At 44.5% G+C, this 24722-nt stretch overlaps 5 protein-coding genes across 5 annotated transcripts; all 5 read right to left on the bottom strand.

The window, feature by feature from the left end:
- Nucleotides 1-303: 303 nt before the first annotated feature.
- On the bottom strand, nucleotides 304-3895 carry tmem185 (transmembrane protein 185). Its single transcript, XM_057026828.1, has 7 exons — nucleotides 3677-3895; nucleotides 2997-3173; nucleotides 2687-2894; nucleotides 2515-2598; nucleotides 2232-2408; nucleotides 2015-2138; nucleotides 304-1790 (listed from the first exon to the last, which is right to left on the bottom strand). The coding sequence occupies exons 1-7, from the start codon at nucleotides 3712-3714 to the stop codon at nucleotides 1540-1542; spliced, it is 1059 nt and encodes a 352-aa protein (XP_056882808.1). The 5' UTR covers nucleotides 3715-3895; the 3' UTR covers nucleotides 304-1539.
- A 5494-nt stretch (nucleotides 3896-9389) lies between these two features.
- Nucleotides 9390-15448, bottom strand: LOC130522708 (ankyrin repeat domain-containing protein 46). Its single transcript, XM_057027354.1, has 9 exons — nucleotides 15104-15448; nucleotides 14849-15007; nucleotides 13595-14771; nucleotides 13168-13522; nucleotides 13031-13090; nucleotides 11630-12949; nucleotides 10693-11052; nucleotides 10556-10615; nucleotides 9390-10474 (listed from the first exon to the last, which is right to left on the bottom strand). Exons 1-3 carry the CDS (start codon nucleotides 15412-15414, stop codon nucleotides 14555-14557), a joined length of 687 nt encoding a protein of 228 aa, XP_056883334.1. The 5' UTR covers nucleotides 15415-15448; the 3' UTR covers nucleotides 9390-10474; nucleotides 10556-10615; nucleotides 10693-11052; nucleotides 11630-12949; nucleotides 13031-13090; nucleotides 13168-13522; nucleotides 13595-14554.
- Nucleotides 15449-18582: 3134 nt separating this feature from the next.
- On the bottom strand, nucleotides 18583-19977 carry LOC130523151 (myelin-oligodendrocyte glycoprotein-like). Its single transcript, XM_057028169.1, has 4 exons — nucleotides 19843-19977; nucleotides 19407-19766; nucleotides 19270-19329; nucleotides 18583-19188 (listed from the first exon to the last, which is right to left on the bottom strand). The coding sequence occupies exons 1-4, from the start codon at nucleotides 19928-19930 to the stop codon at nucleotides 19115-19117; spliced, it is 582 nt and encodes a 193-aa protein (XP_056884149.1). The 5' UTR covers nucleotides 19931-19977; the 3' UTR covers nucleotides 18583-19114.
- A 197-nt stretch (nucleotides 19978-20174) lies between these two features.
- On the bottom strand, nucleotides 20175-22072 carry LOC130522060 (butyrophilin subfamily 3 member A2-like). Its single transcript, XM_057026006.1, has 4 exons — nucleotides 21913-22072; nucleotides 21487-21840; nucleotides 21350-21409; nucleotides 20175-21268 (listed from the first exon to the last, which is right to left on the bottom strand). Exons 1-4 carry the CDS (start codon nucleotides 21998-22000, stop codon nucleotides 21195-21197), a joined length of 576 nt encoding a protein of 191 aa, XP_056881986.1. The 5' UTR covers nucleotides 22001-22072; the 3' UTR covers nucleotides 20175-21194.
- Nucleotides 22073-22134: 62 nt separating this feature from the next.
- On the bottom strand, nucleotides 22135-24620 carry ankrd46b (ankyrin repeat domain 46b). Its single transcript, XM_057026004.1, has 4 exons — nucleotides 24484-24620; nucleotides 23417-23759; nucleotides 23162-23320; nucleotides 22135-23084 (listed from the first exon to the last, which is right to left on the bottom strand). Exons 2-4 carry the CDS (start codon nucleotides 23725-23727, stop codon nucleotides 22868-22870), a joined length of 687 nt encoding a protein of 228 aa, XP_056881984.1. The 5' UTR covers nucleotides 23728-23759; nucleotides 24484-24620; the 3' UTR covers nucleotides 22135-22867.
- Between the last annotated feature and the right edge of the window lie 102 nt (nucleotides 24621-24722).

The following is a 24722-nucleotide window of genomic DNA, read 5'->3' as shown; positions in this document are numbered from 1 at the left end:
GTTCTGATTTTTTTTTAACTCACTGAGGTAGAGAAACAGCTATTAAACCATTAGTCATTTTTTTTACGTTTGTTATCGCCCTCTACTGGTCACCACAGCTTTTGCATAAGCTGGAGTAACGCTTGTGAACCACTAGGTGTCAGTATTGTACTTTATTTCAAATATCAGACGAACGCACGTTTTATATCAAACTGGATTGATGAAACTTGAATGAATAGCATAGTTTATGTACATAAAGTGGCTCTGTTAACAGTAAGGGATGAGAGGCTGTGAGCTGCATGACAATTTACTTTAAGACTGATATGGAAATCTGACCATTTAATGGATAGACAAGATGTAACAAAACGTAAAACCCCAAACTCCAGCAACATAGAACGGCGTTCTGCATCGTAAACGGGTGGGATATTTTGATTTTCGGAGTGACAGGGTGAGGAAAGTATGACAGACAAAAATTAGGAGTTGTGATTCTGAAAACAATGAAGGGAATTTTACAGACATCTACACCCCAGTGTTGAGTACAGTCTCAGGTAGACATGGTGACTCCTGCACGGATGATAAACAAAAGCGAGTAATCGGAAACGTCCTACCTTCTTCAGCCACCTCCAATCTGGTCCCTAGCATGACAACACCTGTTATTTACAATGACAAAAAAGGAATATAAAACCTGACTTTTAACAAAGTGCCATTTCCATTGTTCTATTTTTAGCTCTGGTGTCACAAAGTCTGTCCTCAAAACAATACTCTCATGCCGCGCGTTCATTGAAGGAGGCACTGATTTCCGCATTAATTTTGGACAATGTGAAAGAAATAAAGACTTTAAAAAGACCCAGCTCTGAATCCTTGTGTTATCAAAACGATGCAAGTAGCATTCAAGTAAAATATCTTTTTTTTTTTTTTTTTGCATGGTCAGATACAAAGAATTTAGAGTCCGATATCCTGCTACATACTTTACTGACTACAAGAACATGCTGGCTCTTTCAGTGTTCATCTGGGCATGTGAGTATTATGTTGTACACGAGACAGTTCTGGGAAAAAACCCACACCCTTTAACTCAGCCTGAATGGTTAAATTATCGAACAGGAGCAAAACGGGACATTTGATCCCAAACTCCAGCTTGTTCCAATGGTCCCCACCACAGAGCAAGATGGACTCCATCTTAAATTATAGTCCCCTCCACACAGACACGGATCCTGTTTTGTTGCTGGGGGTCTGTTCTCCCCACAGACCATGGGATCAAATTAGGAGTAACGTGGTGAAACGTCACTGACGGGTGGAAAAATTGCAGCCGTCTTTCCTCTCACTTCCCAGCTCCGTCCTCAAATTTGGCAGGGAGGGGGGGGGGGGGGTCTTTGCTTTCAAATGTAATCCATTAATCTTCCATCGCCATATTGGCGCTCGCAAGCCACCCGAGCCAGTCGTGCCGGGCATTCCTGGAGCCCTCAAATCCTTGAGGACAGCAGACAAAATCCATTCAAAGTGTCCTTTCCTGTTTAGCTTATGATAAACACACACCTGACCACACCTGCCCCACCGTATTTATTAATCTGGCATGTCGATGCAGAGTTTCGGCGGCGGGACAAAGTATTTCCCAGGACTCTGTGTGATCACCACGCCCGTCTTCTTGTGGAACATGGGAGCGATCTTTGGCGGTGGTTCGGGAGCAGGGGCCTCTTCGGCTGCCTCGGGGTCCTCGGTGCGTTGGAGATCGTAGGACACGTTGCCATATTCCCGCAGAAAGGGGAGCAGCTCCAACAGGAAGTGGCAGAAGTCTTTGCGGATACCAAACCACCCTGGAGTATGATTACGACAGTGGAAATATATTTTTACATAATATAGACCATTTGATGTATGCAACGTTCATGTTTCCCAAGTAGAGTCATGCTGATTGATACCAATACCAACAAGTAGAACTATCAGAGGAGGTATAAATGAAGTATTTTCCGTGTATAATACAGATGTGGTGACAAAAACACTCAACATTCAGTGAAAACTTTTACCAGCTTTAAATACTCACAGTGGTTCCCCCCTTTCTGCCCAAATGTTGTGGCCATGAGTGTGAGCAGAGAGAGCCAGAGTGGCACGAACACGCACACGTAGCTCAGACTGTTGTGGCCGTCCAGCTTGTGCACCAGGAGGATCTAGGGGGGACACATTTTTACACATCAAAGACAGACGTCCCCACCACCCCTCCCCCAAATCCAAAGAATGGTGTATTTGTCACCAACATTCACCTCGAATGTGAGGAGGGGCACGACAATGGTCATCCAGCTGATCGCCATGGTGATGTGAGTCCGCCGCTGCTCAGCGATGATGTCGATGGAGCGAAGAAAAAGGACAGACCAGATGATGTAGTAGAGGACGACAAGGCAGAGGAAGGACATCAGGATCCACAGTGGGACGCACACCACCTGCAGCACACGCAGAGGGATTTGGTTTTAATAAAAACAACATCATTCTTCTCTCACCTAAGGAAAAGATCAAAATGTCTTCAATAACTCTGGGTGTGTCTCTCACCAGCCAGGGCCAGTTAATGATCCTGTCCAACCTGAGAGCAATGAAGATGAACTGCAGTATGTTCACTGAACACAACACCTCCAGCTGAACAGAGAGAGGATCTTTAGACAAACGAAAAACAGTCCTGATACATACCAGAGATCATTTCCTCCACAAACATCCGGTTGGTTACCTCCAGAGATCGGTCGTGCCTAAATCCCCAGACGCACGCTGCTACAGAGACTGGTGATACGAAGAACAAGGGCATAAAGACGAGCAGCCAGAAGTAGTTCCCTCTCGCCACGCGGTCGCACACCAGCACTTCGAACATCAGCAGCAGCACATGTAGCCCCACAGCGATTAGCATCGCTTTGAACTCCACACACGTCTCCCCTTCAGCCCTGACAAAGCATGGTTCAAACATTAGAACGTTCCAGGCAAGAGAAAATGAGTGTGGAAGCCAAGTCAAACCAGGTGTGCGCCCGCCGTGTGCCTGAGTCTACCTGTACTGGGGGTTGTGTGCCCAGACTCCAGTGCCAACCGCAGCCCCAATGATGACCAAAAGCTTCCACAGCCATATTGGGGTGAAAACGGCCCAGTAACTCCACTGGATGACTCCATCCAGCCGTAAGGACAGCAGCACAGAGAAGAGCAGAAGACAGGAGTAGATCAGGAACTTACTGGAAAAGAAAGAAATGATGACAGTTGAAAGCAAAGTTAGGGTTTTCCGAATGGATGGTTGTGAACGCTTCACTGTTCTGGGAGAAGAACTCTTAAGTCCACAAGCTTCAATCTCTTAATAGTACGGCAATGGAGAGTCTAGAAGTATTTAATTCCTTTCTTACATGCGGACCGAAATCGTTTCTATATACAAGTTCTACTCTTGAAGCATAATTGTATTAATCTGATTACACATAGACCTGGCCGTTTCCTGCGATTATTGAAAACACATGCAGAGTTTATGTAAATAACGTTGTTTCAGTTAGCACGTTAGCCGGGCCTGGCCCGTCAACGCCCGCCACGTTGTTTTACTTGAATTATTGCGTGGTTCGCGTAAACTTTATCGTAATTATCAGACATCTTCCCACGTTAACGGGCATTTAAATGAATCCCGTATGTTCTCCTTGAGCGCTGTTAGCTTGATACAAAGCAGCTAAAGTCGGTGGATCGTAGCTAACGTTACCTGGGATTGAAGTCCTGAAAGAGTCCTCTTAAATTCATGGTGTGATAAATGTCTCTTCAGCCTGACAGCATTAATCGGCCGTTACGTTAACAGCTTTTACCCCAGAACCTGTATCCTCTCCATAGTAATTTCGGCGAAATTAGAGTTTTCGTACTCAGGTTCATTACGACTCTTTACTCGCCACCAGTGTTTTGTTTTTTTTCTTCTTCTCCCCTTTCGGCTCGTCACGTGACTTTGTTTCCCGGAAATACCCGAATCGCCTCCGAAGATGACGCGTAAATTCAAAACAAATCAATCTTTATTTATATAGCGTCTTATACAATCAAAATTGTTTCAAGGCGCTTTCCAGAATCCCAGGGCCTAACCCCAGACAAGCAACAGTGGCAAGGAAAAACCCCTTTAACAGGAAGAAACCTTGAGCAGGACCAGGCTCATGTAGGGGGACCCTCCTGCCGATGGCTGAGAGGAGAGGAGAGGAGAGGAGAGGAGAGGAGAGGAGAGGAGAGGAGAGGAGAGGAGAAGGAGAGGAGAGGAGAGGAGAGGAGAGGAGAGGAGAGGAGAGGAGAGGAGAGGAGAGGAGAGGGAGAGGGAGAGGGAGAGGAGAGGGAGAGGAGAGGAGAGGGAGAGGGAGAGGGGAGGGAGAGGGAGAGGGAAGAGGGAGAGGAGAGGAGAGGAGAGGAGAGGAGAGGCACAGAGCACAGAAACACACACAAAAATACACTATACAACAGGTCAGCGGGGCCGGCTGCCACTGCCACCTTGTGGGACCGGGGTACATAACCTGACACTAAAGAACCATTGATCTGGTCCAGGATAGAGCTGCCTATCAATGGTAAAACATCCTTCAACAGGTGTGTTGGGATGGGATCTAAGAGACAAGTGGTGGTCTTGGATTTCTGAATTAGATGACGCCTCAGAAAAATATACAGGGCTGAAGGAGTTTCAGGGCTCGTTGGAGAACCTGTATGTTCCCACAGTCAGCACATCTGGTGATGGTCCAGTTGTTGGGATGGCCTGGTTAGCTTTTTCTCTGATAGCTAGAACTTTATCAGTGAAGAAGCTCATGAAGTCTTCACCACTAAGGGAAGGAGGGATACGTGGATCTAAAACACTGTGACTTTTAGTTAATTTGGCCACAGTGCTGAAAAGAAACCTGGGGTTGCTCTTATTTTCCTCAATGAAAGAAGAAAAATAAGCTGTTCTAGCCTTGCGGAGGGCCTTTTTGTAAACTAATAGACAGTCTTTCCAGGCTACATGATAGCTGTCTATTTTACAAGAATGCCACTTCCTTTCCAGTCTTCGCACTTTCTGCTTGGGGGTCCTGATATGTGAATTATACCAGGGGGCACAGCTCCTCTGATTTACTATTTTTCTTTTTCAGGGGGGCAACAGAATCAAGCGTGATTCTCAGTGAGGTTGCTGCACCTTCAGCAATAGAGTCAACCTCAGCAGGGCTAAGATTATAATGATTGATCCCTGGGGAAACACACAGTGGTCCTGGGATCAGCACAGGGATCACAAATGAACTGGAGCCATATTTTGGTCTGGGATTAATTAATAACTTGGAGTGATAGATTGCTGCCACTCCCCCTCCTCGACCAATAACAGGAGGAATGTGATAATTAAGATGGGTAGGATTCAAGATTTACTTTGTCCATCCCCGTAGGGTAATTGAATTGTAATAGCAGCCTACACATGGAGGAATATAACTATAGTCTATAGACACAAATATCAGCAGGTGTATTTACAAAGTATAGAAATAGAATAAATAAAATACAAATAAGAATAGAACGTGGGCATAGAGATAAAGACAAGAATAAATTATAAGCATATTTACATATAATATAGAATAATATAGAAATACAATTACAACATAAACATTAAACAAATGAGTTGCTGTCCAAAGTCTATTTATTTAATAGTGTCTTCATTTATTTAGCCACAAAATTGAAACGTATGAGAACAGAGACATTGTGTTTAAATGAGGAAGATCATGGTTTAAAAACAATCACGAGCAGCGTAAACTGTAGGATTATTATCTTCACTTGAGATGTGAGTTTAGGTCAATGTAGGTAGAAATGTCGATTCACTCTGCATAGACTGAATGTGCATTTGTGCAAAATGTGCATGTCTCAGAGGCTAGTGCATAATATCCTGTCATTTAAATAAAGATCATTTAACATTATAAATAAGAGCATGGAGAGGTGACTATGACAAGAAAGAAAGGAAAATTCAAACTTGCTTATCTATGATATGCAAAAAGATAACTTAAACACACTGAGGACATTTTACTACAGTCAAACCCGATTATATTATCAGATTATTACACAAAGGCAGTCTAAAACACTGTGACATGTTCTTGCAGGAAATTCTAGGTTCATTTTTAAGTCACATGTTGCACAAAGTTTGATTTTTACGCACAGCCACAGCCCGTGTGATCGGACCTTTCCAGATGCTTACCACTTCTGTTCTTCACCTTCATATGTGGTTTTTAAATTAACATGTGCACTGCGACTGCAATGCACAAGATCCACAAACCGATGGAGGACTGTCTGCAAGAAGCACCTGAGAAGATAATTTGTGTTCTTGAAGCATTGATGGGGGAGAAGTCACTGAATCGAAGCATTTTGGCCAATATTTGTTCACCTGTAGCAGATGTCTCATTGGGCTGGATGTTATTTGGATGCAGCAGTGTCTCCGGAGTAACTGGAGGGGGGTTGTCAATTAATATAATGGTCAATTAATGTGAATTATTGAAGGTGGAGCCATAAGGCGCAACTCACCCAAGAGGTGGACCAGAGTGAAGCTGTTCACTGTCGGCAGGAGACACCTGTAACGGCCGCTATCGATCTGAGTCACATTGCTGATTCGGAGAGAAATGTCCCCGCGTCTCAGGCCTTCGACAGACAGCGTGGTTCTGCCGTGGTATGACGGCGCCTTCATGTCCAGAAGCTCCTGGGCGTCCCGGTAGACGTGGACGTAGTCTACTTTCTCCGGAAGGTCTTGAGGATTTGAATCGATTTTGGCCCATTCCAGCGGCAATTCGACCACGTTCTCCTTCGGCTCCACAAAACAAGGCAGGACCACATCTTCACCCTCAACAGCCAGGACAGGATCTGAGGACCCGATCACCCGAGACTTACCTAAAAAAGCGAGAGAGTTGAGAAGTTTGCGATGATCCCCCCCCCCCCCCCCTCCCCCCCCCCCCCCTTAGTCTCTAGAATGATGGACTATACCTTCGACCCGACGTTTGGAGAGAAGCCTCAAAGTGAGAAGTAAGATGAGCAGAGGTTTAAAAAGTTGGTCTTCCTAGAACTGAGTAGCATGTTAGCTGTGAATGTTTTATTCAAATGACGGAAACGCGGGGACCCCCCCTCGTGGCAGAAAATGAGTAACTGAACGGAAGGTTTTTTCGAATGCACTGTTCACAAAAACAAGACATAAACACAATTTATTCATCTTTTACATTAAATAAAGTTTTATGGTAAATGTGTCAGTCACAGAAAATCAACACTGGAATTAAGGAGCATTTAAAAATATACATGGTTTACAAAAAAAGGTGAATATACAACAAAAGGAATGATTACAGGCTAACGAGATGGGGCACCTTATGTACAAAGATACTGACAACATGGCAGCAACACAAAGCGTTTCTCCCCAAAAAAGGCACGCAGTCAAGGTGCGTTCCTGTTCGGTATAGATGCAGACATACACAAGCGTTTTGCACAATGATAGTGGTGAACAAAAGGTCGGAACAGGAGAGTGATCAGATGATGAAGTGCAGGGTTTGTAGGATTAATCAAAATGTACATTAATGAAGGAAATGAATACAGTCATTTATTTGATAAATAACACAAAAAAGAAACCGTGGTAGAAAAACAGTGGAAAATATATATTTTGTAACAGAAGGGACGGCTATAAAGGAAGTGAAAAGGCATTTAAACAGCAAGAAATGGTGACGGTAACAGGTTATTATAACAAAGACGACCGTCTGGAGTTTCAGACGTGTTTGTGTTTCCAAATCACAATCTGGGCTGCAAATTATACGAAAAAAAGAAGACAAACTGGCAACGGTTCTGGTAGAAATCAGCGACAAGCAGTATTTGTATATATATCTAACGCCCTCATGCTGCTTCTTCACAACCCTCCTCCTCCTCCTTAGTGCACCAGCTCCAGCTGACTGGTGGAGAACGGCAGGACGCCGCTGACGTAGTAAGCGATGCCCAGGGAGAGCAGGGCGATGACCACCAGCAGCAGCAGGACCCTCCAGAAGCCCAGGTCCTCCACAAACTCCTGCCAAGTGGTCCTGAAGCTGGACAGCACACCCTCACTGCTCTGAAGGTTGGGGTTCAGGAGAGAGTGGCTCTCCATGGCACTGCGACACGCAGGGCGATCATGAAACAACAACACTGTCAGAACGAGTTGGCTTACTCCACGCTCTTACTCACCTCACGCTCTCCACTTACTCTCACTGTCAGCCATCTGCATGGTCTCCATTTTGGAGTGGGGTCCTCTGTTGAAGCCTTTCACCTCCTGCTCCTCCAACCCTTCATGGAGACGGATGGCGTCTTTGTTAACGCCGCGTCTCTTCGCCAGCACCAGTGGGGTGGATCCATTGTGGTTACTGTAAAACAGGGTTTAAAGTCAAACAACAATGGAGGAGAGAAAAAACAACACAGGTTGTGAATTTCTGTCAGGTGAGAAAAATATCAGAGCTTACCAAATATCGATCTTCAGACCATTGGAGACCAGGAACTGTATGGTATCGACATGGCCACATAGGTGCAGTGCTGTGTTTCCTTGATAATCAGTGGCCAGCAGATCAGCTCCAAACTTGTGCAGGAGGCGGCAGATGTCCACATTCCCTCGGGCGGCAGCCAGGTGGAGGCCGGTGCGACCCCGGTTGTCACGGATGGCGCAACTCACCCAAGAGGTGGACCAGAGTGAAGCTTTTCAGTGTCGGCAGGAGACACCTGTAACGGCCGCTATCGATCTGAGTCACATTGCTGATTCGGAGAGAAATGTCCCCGCGTCGAAGGCCTTCGACAGACAGCGTGGTTCTGCCGTGGTATGACGGCGCCTTCATGTCCAGAAGCTCCTGGGCGTCCCGGTAGACGTGGACGTAGTCTACTTTCTCCGGAAGGTCTTGAGGATGAGAATCGACTTTGGACCATACCAGCGGCAATTCGACCACGTTGTCCTTCGGCTCCACAAAACAAGGCAGGACCACATCTTCACCCTCAACAGCCAGGACAGGATCTGAGGACCCGATCACCCGAAACTTACCTAAAAAAGCGAGAGAGTTGAGAAGTTTGCGATGATCCCCCCCCCCTTTAGTCTCTAGAATGATGGACTATACCTTCGACCGCCGCGTTGGAGAGAAGCCTCAAAGTGAGAAGTAAGATGTAGCAGAGGTTTAAAAAGTTGGTCTTCCTAGAAGTGAGTAGCATGTTCAACCAGGTTCATTTAGCTGCTTTATCATGGTTTAGTGAAATGAATTCTCGGAAACCTTCACGTGCAAACGCGGGAAACCCCCCCTCCCACTCGTGGTAGAAACTAACCAAATGAACGGAAGGTTTTTTTTCGGTCAAACAGCGTAAATTTGAGTCAGTCTAAAGCACATGATCGCCATGCCAACTAGAAAAAAACCACACAATGTAAATAACTCTGGGAATATTAATGTGAAAAAAGGAGAATGCACTGTTTACAAAAACAAGACAAACACAATTTATTAATCTTTTACATTAAATAAAGTTTTATGGTAAATGTGTCAGTCACAGAAAATCAACACTGGAATTAAGGAGCATTTAAAAATATACATGGTTTACAAAAAAAGGTGAATATACAACAAAAGGAATGATCATTACAGGCTAACGAGATGGGGCACCTTATGTACAAAGATACTGACAACATGGCAGCAACACAAAGCGTTTCTCCCCAAAAAAGGCACGCAGTCAAGGTGCGTTCCTGTTCGGTATAGATGCAGACATACAAGCGTTTTGCACGATGATAGTGGTGAACAAAAGGTCGGAACAGGAGAGTGATCAGATGATGAAGTGCAGGGTTTGTAGGATTAATCAAAATGTACATTAATGAAGGAAATGAATACAGTCATTTATTTGATAAATAACACAAAAAAGAAACCGTGGTAGAAAAACAGTGGAAAATATATATTTTGTAACAGAAGGGACGGCTATAAAGGAAGTGAAAAGGCATTTAAACAGCAAGAAATGGTGACGGTAACAGGTTATTATAACAAAGACAACCGTCTGGAGTTTCAGACGTGTTTGTGTTTCCAAATCACAATCTGGGCTGCAAATTATACGAAAAAAAGAAGACAAACTGGCAACGGTTCTGGTAGAAATCAGCGGCAAGCAGTATTTGTATATATATCTAACGCCCTCATGCTGCTTCTTCACAACCCTCCTCCTCCTCCTTAGTGCACCAGCTCCAGCTGACTGGTGGAGAACGGCAGGACGCCGCTGACGTAGTAAGCGATGCCATGGGGGAGAGCAGGGCGATGACCACCAGCAGCAGCAGGACCCTCCAGAAGCCCAGGTCCTCCACAAACTCCTGCCAAGTGGTCCTGAAGCTGGACAGCACACCCTCACTGCTCTGAAGGTTGGGGTTCAGGAGAGAGTGGCTCTCCATTTGTGCAAAATGTGCATGTCGCAGAGGCTAGTGCATAATACCACTTTCTGTTCTTCACCTTCATATGTGGTTTTTAAATTAACATGTGCACTGCGACTGCAATGCACAAGATCCACAAACCGATGGAGGACTGTCTGCAAGAAGCACCTGAGAAGATAATTTGTGTTCTTGAAGCATTGATGGGGGAGAAGTCACTGAATCGAAGCATTTTGGCCAATATTTGTTCACCTGTAGCAGATGTCTCATTGGGCTGGATGTTATTTGGATGCAGCGGTGTCTCCGGAGTAACTGGAGGGGGGTTGTCAATTAATATAATGGTCAATTAATGTGAATTATTGAAGGTGGAGCCATAAGGCGCAACTCACCCAAGAGGTGGACATGAGTGAAGCTGTTCAGTGTCGGCAGGTGACACCTGTAACGGCCGCTATCGACCTGAGTCACATTGCTGATTCGGAGAGAAATGTCCCCGCGTCGCAGGCCTTCGACAGACAGCGTGGTTCTGCCGTGGTATGACGGCGCCTTCATGTCCAGAAGCTCGTGGGCGTCCTGGTAGACGTGGACGTAGTCTACTTTCTCCGAAAGGTCTTGAGGATGAGAATCGACTTTGGCCCATTCCAGCGGCAATTCGACCACGTTGTCCTTCGGCTCCACAAAACAAGGCAGGACCACATCTTCACCCTCAACAGCCAGGACAGGATCTGAGGACCCGATCACCCGAGACTTACCTAAAAAAGCGAGAGAGTTGAGAAGTTTGCGATGATCCCCCCCTCCCCCCCCTTTAGTCCCTAGAACAGGCATGGGCAAACTAAGGCCCGGGGGCCACACGCGGCCCGTTAAACGTTTTAATCCGGCCCGCCAAACTTGAAAAATTAAATGAATAAACCTTGTTGATGTTAAATTTTCACTGCAATTCTGGTGTTTTCCCACTAGAAAAAAGACAGTCAGGAGGAGGGTGATGGTGATATCCTGAAGGATAACAGAACTTTCAGTGCTTTAAAATAGAAATGGTTATTAATTTTTTTTAAAAAGGCACATTTCATTCATTTGATTTTAAATGTTTTAAGACTCATTCCAAAGTCAGATATTTTGTTGTAATGCTTCTCTTCATTTTCATTTGAAATTAAAGCACATGTTTTCTCCATATCCCAAGATGTGTATTTTTTTCTCCAATGAGGTGAGGTTACCAAAGCACTCCATCCATCCATCTGCTCCTGGTCCGGCCCCTTTGTCAAATGTTAGAACCCATTGTGGCCCACGAATCAAAATGTTTGCCCACCCCTGCTCTAGAATGATGGACTATACCTTCGACCGCGTTGGAGAGAAGCCTCAAAGTGAGAAGTAAGATGTAGCGGAGGTTTAAAAAATTGGTCTTCCTAGAAGTGAGTAGCATGTTCAACCAGGTTCATTTAGCTGCGAATCATAGTTTATTGAAATGACTTCCTGGTTGGAAACCTTCAAGTGCAAACGCAGGACCCCCCCTCGTGGTAGAAAATGAGTAATTCAACGGAAGTTTTTTCGAATGCACTGTTCACAAAAACAAGACATAAACACAATTTATTCATCTTTTACATAAAATAAAGTTTTATGTTAAATGTGTCAGTCACAGAAAATCAACACTGGAATTAAGGAGCATTTAAAAATATACATGGTTTACAAAAAAAAAGGTGAATATAAAACAAAAGGAATGATCATTACAGGCTAACGAGATGGGGCACCTTATGTACAAAGATACTGACAACATGGCAGCAACACAAAGCGTTTCTCCCCAAAAAGGCACGCAGTCAAGGTGCGTTCCTGTTCGGTATAGATGCAGACATACAAGCGTTTTGCACGATGATAGTGGTGAACAAAAGGTCGGAACAGGAGAGTGATCAGATGATGAAGTGCAGGGTTTGTAGGATTAATCAAAATGTACATTAATGAAGGAAATGAATACAGTCATTTATTTGATAAATAACACAAAAAAGAAACCGTGGTAGAAAAACAGTGGAAAATATATATTTTGTAACAGAAGGGACGGCTATAAAGGAAGTGAAAAGGCATTTAAACAGCAAGAAATGGTGACGGTAACAGGTTATTATAACAAAGACGACCGTCTGGAGTTTCAGACGTGTTTGTGTTTCCAAATCACAATCTGGGCTGCAAATTATACGAAAAAAAGAAGACAAACTGGCAACGGTTCTGGTAGAAATCAGCGACAAGCAGTATTTGTATATATATCTAACGCCCTCATGCTGCTTCTTCACAACCCTCCTCCTCCTCCTTAGTGCACCAGCTCCAGCTGACTGGTGGAGAACGGCAGGACGCCGCTGACGTAGTAAGCGATGCCCAGGGAGAGCAGGGCGATGACCACCAGCAGCAGCAGGACCCTCCAGAAGCCCAGGTCCTCCACAAACTCCTGCCAAGTGGTCCTGAAGCTGGACAGCACACCCTCACTGCTCTGAAGGTTGGGGTTCAGGAGAGAGTGGCTCTCCATTTGTGCAAAATGTGCATGTCGCAGAGGCTAGTGCATAATACCACTTCTGTTCTTCACCTTCATATGTGGTTCTTAAATTAACATGTGCACTGCGACTGCAATGCACAAGATCCACAAACCGATGGAGGACTGTCTGCAAGAAGCACCTGAGAAGATAATTTGTGTTCTTGAAGCATTGATGGGGGAGAAGTCACTGAATCGAAGCATTTTGGCCAATATTTGTTCACCTGTAGCAGATGTCTCATTGGGCTGGATGTTATTTGGATGCAGCGGTGTCTCCGGAGTAACTGGAGGGGGGTTGTCAATTAATATAATGGTCAATTAATGTGAATTATTGAAGGTGGAGCCATAAGGCGCAACTCACCCAAGAGGTGGACCAGAGTGAAGCTGTTCAGTGTCGGCAGGTGACACCTGTAACGGCCGCTATCGACCTGAGTCACATTGCTGATTCGGAGAGAAATGTCCCCGCGTCGCAGGCCTTCGAGAGACAGCGTGGTTCTGCCGTGGTATGACGGCGCCGTCATGTCCAGAAGCTCCTGGGCCGTCCCGGTACACGTGGGCGTATGCCTCCGTAAGGTCTTGAGGATTTGAATCGACTTTGGCCCATTCCAGCGTCAATTCGACCACGTTCTCCTTCGGCTCCACAAAACAAGGCAGGACCACATCTTCACCCTCAACAGCCAGGACAGGATCTGAGGACCCGATCACCCGAGACTTACCTAAAAAAGCGAGAGAGTTGAGAAGTTTGCGATGATCCCCCCCACTTTAGTCTCTAGAATGATGGACTATACCTTCGACCGCGTTGGAGAGAAGCCTCAAAGTGAGAAGTAAGATGTAGCGCAGGTTTAAAAAGTTGGTCTTCCTAGAACTGAGTAGCATGTTCAACCAGGTTCAGTTAGCTGCGAATCAGGTTATTGAAATGACTTCCTGGTTGGAAACCTTCAAGTGCAAACGCAGGACCCCCCCTCGTGGTAGAAAATGAGTAATTGAAAGGAAGGTTTTTTCGAATGCACTGTTCACAAAAACAAGACATAAACACAATTTATTCATCTTTTACATAAAATAAAGTTTTATGTTAAATGTGTCAGTCACAGAAAATCAACACTGGAATTAAGGAGCATTTAAAAATATACATGGTTTACAAAAAAATGGTGAATATACAACAAAAGGAATGATCATTACAGGCTAACGAGATGGGGCACCTTATGTACAAAGATACTGACAACATGGCAGCAACACAAAGCGTTTCTCCCCAAAAAAGGCACGCAGTCAAGGTGCGTTCCTGTTCGGTATAGATGCAGACATACAAGCGTTTTGCACGATGATAGTGGTGAACAAAAGGTTGGAACAGGAGAGTGATCAGATGATGAAGTGCAGGGTTTGTAGGATTAATCAAAATGTACATTGATGAAGGAAATGAATACAGTCATTTATTTGATAAATAACACAAAAAAGAAACCGTGGTAGAAAAACAGTGGAAAATATATATTTTGTAACAGAAGGGACGGCTATAAAGGAAGTGAAAAGGCATTTAAACAGCAAGAAATGGTGACGGTAACAGGTTATTATAACAAAGACGACCGTCTGGAGTTTCAGACGTGTTTGTGTTTCCAAATCACAATCTGGGCTGCAAATTATACGAAAAAAAGAAGACAAACTGGCAACGGTTCTGGTAGAAATCAGCGGCAAGCAGTATTTGTATATATATCTAACGCCCTCATGCTGCTTCTTCACAACCCTCCTCCTCCTCCTTAGTGCACCAGCTCCAGCTGACTGGTGGAGAACGGCAGGACGCCGCTGACGTAGTAAGCGATGCCCAGGGAGAGCAGGGCGATGACCACCAGCAGCAGCAGGACCCTCCAGAAGCCCAGGTCCTCCACAAACTCCTGCCAAGTGGTCCTGAAGCTGGACAGCACACCCTCACTGCTCTGAAGGTTGGGGTTCAGGAGAGAGTGGCTCTCCATGGCACTGCGACACGCAGGGCGATCATGAAACAACAACAGCGTCAGAACGAGTCGGCTTACTCCACGCTCTTCCACACTTACCTCTCACTGTCAGCCATCTGCATGGTCTCCATTTTGGAGTGGGGTCCTCTGTTGAAGCCTTTCACCTCCTGCTCCTCCAACCCTTCAAGGAGACGGATGGCGTCTTTGTTAACGCCGCGTCTCTTCGCCAGCACCAGTGGGGTGGATCCATTGTGGTTACTGTAAAACAGGGTTTAAAGTCAAACAACAATGGAGGAGAGAAAAAACAACACAGGTTGTGAATTTCTGTCAGGTGAGAAAAATATCAGAGCTTACCAAATATCGATCTTCAGACCATTGGAGACCAGGAACTGTATGGTATCGACATGGCCACACAGGTGCAGTGCTGTGTTTCCTTGATAATCAGTGGCCAGCAGATCAGCTCCAAACTTGTGCAGGAGGCGGCAGATGTCCACATTCCCTCGGGCGGCAGCCAGGTGGAGGCCGGTGCGACCCCGGTTGTCACGGATGTTGGGGTCACACCCCGTTTCTAGGAGCCTCTTGGAGAAAGGTAGGTCTCCATCAATGCAGGCCTGCAGCAGAGGCACGTTGGTCTGCGACGAGTCGTTGATGAAGACATAGGACATGTCCGAGTGGGTATCAGAAACTTCCAGCGTACCTGAAGAGAGGGAAACCAGACTTAAATATATGGGCAAAGTGTTTCGGCCATTCTTGGCTTGAGAAAATTGAACTGGGTTTGTTTAGTTGTATAGAACACGTTTCAATCCAGGAAATAGTCTGATGTCTTAAGTAAAATAATTACAGATTACAAAAAAAGGCCGGCAAAAAAAGAGAAAAATAGTAGTAAAATGTTACATGTAATAACATCAGGGCTACCAGAAGAGGGGAGTGAGATAGAAGAAGGGACTAGAAAGCAATGAGCTTGACAGAGTGGTCATAGTGGTTACAGCTCACCCAGTAGCTTTTACTGTCCAAGCTTAATGGTCAGGAGATTCCTTTTCCATGAAGAAACTAAATTTATCATTGGACATTTTGATCTTCAATCGCTTCCCAAAAGAAATCTCTCTTACATTTTAAATCATCAGAACAGAAAAAAAATGAAGCATCTAAACTTTTTTTTTTTTTTTTTTTAATTATCGCAATTCATAAATTTGGCTGCAAAGATCAACATGTACATCTGCTTTCATATCCAAGAATAGAAAAAAAGGCAGGAGGAAAATAGAGGAAAATGAAGAGGGAAAAGCATCAGAACCTAAACATACTTTGCTTGAAAAGGCAGTCGCGATATATACAGCAATGATTAAAAATCTGTTTGGCGTCCTGTTTAAAAAACAACAACACTATTTCGGTCACAAAGTTAAGATGAAAGCCTGTGATGGCGAAGAAAAAAACATGCTCCTTGACCTGTTTCTAACTAGTTGAGTTTACATCAGTGCAATATAGTGTACATGAATGTGTCATTAAAGACTGAAGTAAAGTTGTGTGAAGCACCAGAGTCATCATTTAAAATACAGAGGGATCCCAAGTTTGTTAAACATTAATAATGCATAGAAAATATCAACTAAGGGTTGGTGAGTTTGCATGTTTTGCATGATTCAAGCTGGACATTAATGTCACGGCTAGTTGTAGAATTAACCTGAACAAAGATCAGAAGTATTCTTTTCATTACGACTCTTTACTCGCCACCAGTGTTTTGTTTTTTTTCTTCTTCTCCCCTTTCGGCTCGTCACGTGACTTTGTTTTCCGGAAATACCCGAATCGACTCCGAAGATGACGCATCAAATCAAAAAAATCAATCTTTATTTATATAGCGTCTTATACAATCAAAATTGTTTCAAGGCGCTTTCCAGAATCCCAGGGCCTAACCCCAGACAAGCAACAGTGGCAAGGAAAAACTCCCCTTTAACAGGAAGAAACCTTGAGCAGGACCAGGCTCATGTAGGGGGACCCTCCTGCTGATGGCCGGCTGGGTAAAGAGAGAGGAGAGGAGAGGAGAGGAGAGGAGAGGAGAGGAGAGGAGAGGAGAGGAGAGGAGAGGAGAGGAGAGGAGAGGAGAGGAGAGGGAGGAGGAGAGGAGAGGAGAGGAGAGGAGAGGAGAGGAGAGGAGAGGAGAGGAGAGGCACAGAGCACAGAAACACACACAAAAATACACTATACAACAGGTCAGCGGGGCCGGCTGCCACTGCCACCTTGTGGGACCGGGGTACATAACCTGACACTAAAGAACCATTGATCTGGTCCAGGATAGAGCTGCCTATCAATGGTAAAACATCCTTCAACAGGTGTGTTGGGATGGGATCTAAGAGACAAGTGGTGGTCTTGGATTTCTGAATTAGCGATGACGCCTCAGAAAAATATACAGGGCTGAAGGAGTTTCAGGGCTCGTTGGAGAACCTGTATGTTCCCACAGTCAGCACATCTGGTGATGGTCCAGTTGTTGGGATGGCCTGGTTAGCTTTTTCTCTGATAGCTAGAACTTTATCAGTGAAGAAGCTCATGAAGTCTTCACCACTAAGGGAAGAAGGGATACGTGGATCTAAAACACTGTGACTTTTAGTTAATTTGGCCACAGTGCCGAAAAGAAACCTGGGGTTGCTCTTATTTTCCTCAATTAAAGAAGAAAAATAAGCTGTTCTAGCCTTGCGGAGGGCCTTTTTGTAAACTAATAGACAGTCTTTCCAGGCTACATGATAGCTGTCTATTTTACAAGAATGCCACTTCCTTTCCAGTCTTCGCACTTTCTGCTTGGGGGTCCTGATATGTGAATTATACCAGGGGGCACACCTCCTCTGATTTACTATTTTCTTTTTCAGGGGGCAACAGAATCAAGCGTGATTCTCAGTGAGGTTGCTGCACCTTCAGCAATAGAGTCAACCTCAGCAGGGCTAAGATTATAATGATTTACCCCTGGGGAAACACACAGTGGTCCTGGGATCAGCACAGGGATCGCTTCCTTAAACTTAGCTACAGCATTATCTGAAAGACATCTGCTATAGTAAGACTGTGTTCTGAGCATAGAAGAATCCTTAATCATAAATGTAAAAGTGATCAAAGAATGGTCTGACAGGACTGGGTTCTGAGGGAACACTGACACATGTTCTACCTCAACACCATAAATCAGGACTAGATCTAAGGTGTGGTTGAAGTTATGAGTTGGTTGGTTTATCTGCTGGAGGAAACCAACTGACTCAAGTAATGAAATGAAGCCATTTCTAAAGCTGTCATTTACAACGTCTACATGGATATTAAAGTCTCCAATGATAATAACTTTGTCCGTTCTAAGGACCAAGTCAGATAAGAAATCAGAGAACTCAGACAGGAACTCTGAGTGTGGCCCAGCAGGGGGCCGATATACAACTATAAACAGAAGTGGCTTTTCTGCCTTCCAGTTCAGATGGGTGATGCCACGAGTCAGGCTTTCAAATGAACTGGAGCCATATTTTGGTCTAGGATTAATTAATAACTTGGAGTGATAGATTGCTGCCACTCCCCCTCCTCGACCAGTAACAGGAGGAATGTGATAATTAAGATGGGTAGAATTCAAGATTTACTTTGTCCATCCCCGTAGGGTAATTGAATTGTAATAGCAGCCTACACATGGAGGAATATAACTATAGTCTATAGACACAAATATCAGCAGGTGTATTTACAAAGTATAGAAATAGAATAAATAAAATACAAATAAGAATAGAACGTGGGCATAGAGATAAAGACAAGAATAAATTATAAGCATATTTACATAAATATAGAATAATATAGAAATACAATTACAACATAAACATGAAACAAATGAGTTGCTGTCCAAAGTCTATTTATTTAATCGTGTCTTCATTTATTTAGCCACAAAATTTGAAACGTATGAGAACAGAGACATTGTGTTTAAATGAGGGAGATCATGGTTTAAAAACAATCACAAGAAGCAGCGTAAACTGTAGGATTATTATCTTCACTTGAGATGTGAGTTCAGGTCAATGTAGGTAGAAATGTCGATTCACTGCATAGACTGAATGTGCATTTGTGCAAAATGTGCATGTCTCAGAGGCTAGTGCATAATATCCTGTCATTTAAATAAAGATAATTTAACATTATAAATAAGAGCATGGAGAGGTGACTATGACAAGAAAGAAAGGAAAATTCAAACTTGCTTATCCAGATTATTACACAAAGGCAGTCTAAAACACTGTGACATGTTCTTGCAGGAAATTCTAGGTTCATTTTTAAGTCACATGTTGCACAAAGTTTGATTTTTACGCCACAGCCACAACCCGTGTGATTGGACCTTTCCAGATGCTTACCACTTCTGTTCTTCACCTTCATATGTGGTTTTTAAATTAACTTGTGCACTGCGACTGCAATGCACAAGATCCACAAACCGATGGAGGACTGTCTGCAAGAAGCACCTGAGAAGATAATTTGTGTTCTTGAAGCATTGATGGGGGAGAAGTCACTGAATTGAAGCATTTTGGCCAATATTTGTTCACCTGTAGCAGATGTTTCATTGGGCTGGATGTTATTTGGATGCAGCGGTGTCTCCGGAGTAACTGGAGGGGGGTTGTCAATTAATATAATGGTCAATTAATGTGAATTATTGAAGGTGGAGCCATAAGGCGCAACTCACCCAAGAGGTCGACCAGAGTGAAGCTGTTCACTGTCGGCAGGAGACACCTGTAACGGCCGCTATCGACCTGAGTCACATTGCTGATTCGGAGAGAAATGTCCCCGCGTCGCAGGCCTTCGACAGACAGCGTGGTTCTGCCGTGGTATGACGGCGCCTTCATGTCCAGAAGCTCCTGGGCGTCCCGGTACACGTGGACGTAGTCTACTTTCTCCGGAAGGTCTTGAGGATGAGAATCGACTTTGGCCCATTCCAGCGTCAATTCGACCACGTTGTGCTTCGGCTCCACAAAACAAGGCAGGACCACATCTTCACCCTCAACAGCCAGGACAGGATCTGAGGACCCGATCACCCGAAACTTACCTAAAAAAGCGAGAGAGTTGAGACGTTTGCGATGATCCCCCCCCCCCCCTTTAGTCTCTAGAATGATGGACTATACCTTCGACCGCGTTGGAGAGAAGCCTCAAAGTGAGAAGTAAGATGTAGCAGAGGTTTAAAAAGTTGGTCTTCCTAGAACTGAGTAGCATGTTCAACCAGGTTCATTTAGCTGCTTATCATGGTTTAGTGAAATGAATTCTCGCAAACCTTCAAGTGCAAACGCGCCCCCCCCCCCCCCGTGGCAGGAAATAACCAATTGAACGGAAGGTTTTTTCGGTCAAACAGCGTAAATTTGAGTCAGTCTAAAGCACATGATCGCCATGCCAACTAGAAAAAAACCACACAATGTAAATAACTCTGTGAATATTAATTTGAAAAAAGGAGAATGCACTGTTCACAAAAACAAGACATAAACACAATTTATTCATCTTTTACATTAAATAAAGTTTTATGTTAAATGTGTCAGTCACAGAAAATCAACACTGGAATTAAGGAGCATTTAAAAATATACATGGTTTACAAAAAAAAGGTGAATATACAACAAAAGGAATGATCATTACAGGCTAACGAGATGGGGCACCTTATGTACAAAGATACTGACAACATGGCAGCAACACAAAGCGTTTCTCCCCAAAAAAGGCACGCAGTCAAGGTGCGTTCCTGTTCGGTATAGATGCAGACATACAAGCGTTTTGCACGATGATAGTGGTGAACAAAAGGTCGGAACAGGAGAGTGATCAGATGATGAAGTGCAGGGTTTGTAGGATTAATCAAAATGTACATTAATGAAGGAAATGAATACAGTCATTTATTTGATAAATAACACAAAAAAGAAACCGTGGTAGAAAAACAGTGGAAAATATATATTTTGTAACAGAAGGGACGGTTAAAAGGAAGTGAAAAGGCATTTAAACAGCAAGAAATGGTGACGGTAACAGGTTATTATAACAAAGACGACCGTCTGGAGTTTCAGACGTGTTTGTGTTTCCAAATCACAATCTGGGCTGCAAATTATACGAAAAAAAGAAGACAAACTGGCAACGGTTCTGGTAGAAATCAGCGGCAAGCAGTATTTGTATATATATCTAACGCCCTCATGCTGCTTCTTCACAACCCTCCTCCTCCTCCTTAGTGCACCAGCTCCAGCTGACTGGTGGAGAACGGCAGGACGCCGCTGACGTAGTAAGCGATGCCCAGGGAGAGCAGGGCGATGACCACCAGCAGCAGCAGGACCCTCCAGAAGCCCAGGTCCTCCACAAACTCCTGCCAAGTGGTCCTGAAGCTGGACAGCACACCCTCACTGCTCTGAAGGTTGGGGTTCAGGAGAGAGTGGCTCTCCATTTGTGCAAAATGTGCATGTCGCAGAGGCTAGTGCATAATACCACTTCTGTTCTTCACCTTCATATGTGGTTTTTAAATTAACATGTGCACTGCGACTGCAATGCACAAGATCCACAAACCGATGGAGGACTGTCTGCAAGAAGCACCTGAGAAGATAATTTGTGTTCTTGAAGCATTGATGGGGGAGAAGTCACTGAATCGAAGCATTTTGGCCAATATTTGTTCACCTGTAGCAGATGTCTCATTGGGCTGGATGTTATTTGGATGCAGCGGTGTCTCCGGAGTAACTGGAGGGGGGTTGTCAATTAATATAATGGTCAATTAATGTGAATTATTGAAGGTGGAGCCATAAGGCGCAACTCACCCAAGAGGTGGACCAGAGTGAAGCTGTTCAGTGTCGGCAGGTGACACCTGTAACGGCCGCTATCGACCTGAGTCACATTGCTGATTCGGAGAGAAATGTCCCCGCGTCGCAGGCCTTCGAGAGACAGCGTGGTTCTGCCGTGGTATGACGGCGCCGTCATGTCCAGAAGCTCCTGGGCGTCCCGGTACACGTGGGCGTATGCCTCCGTAAGGTCTTGAGGATTTGAATCGACTTTGGCCCATTCCAGCGGCAATTCGACCACGCTCTCCTTCGGCTCCACAAAACAAGGCAGGACCACATCTTCACCCTCAACAGCCAGGACAGGATCTGAGGACCCGATCACCCGAGACTTACCTAAAAAAGCGAGAGAGTTGAGAAGTTTGCGATGATCCCCCCCACTTTAGTCTCTAGAATAATGGACTATACCTTCGACCGCGTTGGAGAGAAGCCTCAAAGTGAGAAGTAAGATGTAGCAGAGGTTTAAAAAGTTGGTCTTCCTAGAAGTGAGTAGCATGTTCAACCAGGTTCATTTAGCTGTGAATCATAGTTTATTGAAATGACTTCCTGGAAACCTTCAAGTGCAAACGCAGGACCCCCCCTCGTGGCAGAAAATGAGTAATTGAACGGAAGGTTTTTTCGAATGCACTGTTCACAAAAACAAGACATAAACACAATTTATTCATCTTTTACATTAAATAAAGTTTTATGTTAAATGTGTCAGTCACAGAAAATCAACACTGGAATTAAGGAGCATTTAAAAATATACATGGTTTACAAAAAAAAGGTGAATATACAACAAAAGGAATGATTACAGGCTAACGAGATGGGGCACCTTATGTACAAAGATACTGACAACATGGCAGCAACACAAAGCGTTTCTCCCCAAAAAAGGCACGCAGTCGAGGTGCGTTCCTGTTCGGTATAGATGCAGACATACAAGCGTTTTGCACGATGATAGTGGTGAACAAAAGGTCGGAACAGGAGAGTGATCAGATGATGAAGTGCAGGGTTTGTAGGATTAATCAAAATGTACATTAATGAAGGAAATGAATACAGTCATTTATTTGATAAATAACACAAAAAAGAAACCGTGGTAGAAAAACAGTGGAAAATATATATTTTGTAACAGAAGGGACGGCTATAAAGGAAGTGAAAAGGCATTTAAACAGCAAGAAATGGTGACGGTAACAGGTTATTATAACAAAGACGACCGTCTGGAGTTTCAGACGTGTTTGTGTTTCCAAATCACAATCTGGGCTGCAAATTATACGAAAAAAAGAAGACAAACTGGCAACGGTTCTGGTAGAAATCAGCGGCAAGCAGTATTTGTATATATATCTAACGCCCTCATGCTGCTTCTTCACAACCCTCCTCCTCCTCCTTAGTGCACCAGCTCCAGCTGACTGGTGGAGAACGGCAGGACGCCGCTGACGTAGTAAGCGATGCCCAGGGAGAGCAGGGCGATGACCACCAGCAGCAGCAGGACCCTCCAGAAGCCCAGGTCCTCCACAAACTCCTGCCAAGTGGTCCTGAAGCTGGACAGCACACCCTCACTGCTCTGAAGGTTGGGGTTCAGGAGAGAGTGGCTCTCCATGGCACTGCGACACGCAGGGCGATCATGAAACAACAACAGCGTCAGAACGAGTTGGCTTACTCCACGCTCTTCCACACTTACCTCTCACTGTCAGCCATCTGCATGGTCTCCATTTTGGAGTGGGGTCCTCTGTTGAAGCCTTTCACCTCCTGCTCCTCCAACCCTTCAAGGAGACGGATGGCGTCTTTGTTAACGCCGCGTCTCTTCGCCAGCACCAGTGGGGTGGATCCATTGTGGTTACTGTAAAACAGGGTTTAAAGTCAAACAACAATGGAGGAGAAAAAAAACAACACAGGTTGTGAATTTCTGTGAGGTGAGAAAAATATCAGAGCTTACCAAATATCGATCTTCAGACCATTGGAGACCAGGAACTGTATGGTATCGACATGGCCACACAGGTGCAGTGCTGTGTTTCCTTGATAATCAGTGGCCAGCAGATCAGCTCCAAACTTGTGCAGGAGGCGGCAGATGTCCACATTCCCTCGGGCGGCAGCCAGGTGGAGGCCGGTGCGACCCCGGTTGTCACGGATGTTGGGGTCACACCCCGTTTCTAGGAGCCTCTTGGAGAAAGGTAGGTCTCCATCAATGCAGGCCTGCAGCAGAGGCACGTTGGTCTGCGACGAGTCGTTGATGAAGACATAGGACATGTCCGAGTGGGTATCAGAAAATTCCAGCGTACCTGAAGAGAGGGAAACCAGACTTAAATATATGGGCAAAGTGTTTCGGCCATTCTTGGCTTGAGAAAATTGAACTGGGTTTGTTTAGTTTTATAGAACACGTTTCAACTCTTATCCAAAAGGCTTCTAAAGTAACTGGTGGGAATCGCAGTTACTGAGTTACTTTGCTGGTTTATCGAACTGGTCGTTGGGGGTATTTCTCATTATTAGAGGGCCACCGCGGTTATGATATGTGGGTTGTGAACCAACAGCATTATGACAGTGCATTGTTTCACAATTGTTCACACCCAAATTCACGTTTTAATAACGTTATATTCATTCGGTTTTAGACAGCAATAATGAAAGTCACCTGGAAAGCTGCACAAATATTGTTTTGACGCTTTCCTGGCCTTGAAATGTATGACGTAGCTTACCTAAAAGTGGCTAACGCCAGCAATACTTGGCTAAAAAAACACAAAGCACAAATACGCGAAAACAACATAAAGTGTAGTGTAAGCATAGTCTTTTCGGATATTCGACTCGTCTCATGAGTACACGAGTACAATAAAGTGTAGACGATATTAGCAGACTCTAAAGGCAGAAAAGCTAGCGTAGCTAACGATAGCTCGGATGAGCTGACGTTCCAGAAAAATAATTAAAACAAATGAATCTATGGTTCGGTAATGGAAATAGAATGAAATAAACGTAGATGTGAGCCCGTGTGCTATATTCACAAAGAACATTCACCTGTTGATATGTCCCTAATTAGAAGAAAAAATAAATCTTCACTGCAGCACTAGCGATGGCAGTTATGTTTTTGTTGTGATGTCGAACTTCCGGTTTCCACAGCTAATGCGATGCTATATACCGCCACCTAGCGGTCACTATGGAATCACCAATCTGTACGAAGTGGATTTTTATCAAAATCTTTTGATAAAATAATTGCATATTTTTAAGCGATGTGGGGAAAAAATGAGAAAGAACTG

This window comes from Takifugu flavidus, chromosome 3, assembly GCF_003711565.1.
Source record: "Takifugu flavidus isolate HTHZ2018 chromosome 3, ASM371156v2, whole genome shotgun sequence".
In the NCBI taxonomy this organism is placed as follows: domain Eukaryota; kingdom Metazoa; phylum Chordata; class Actinopteri; order Tetraodontiformes; family Tetraodontidae; genus Takifugu; species Takifugu flavidus.
This window is presented reverse-complemented; position numbering and strand designations above follow the sequence as displayed.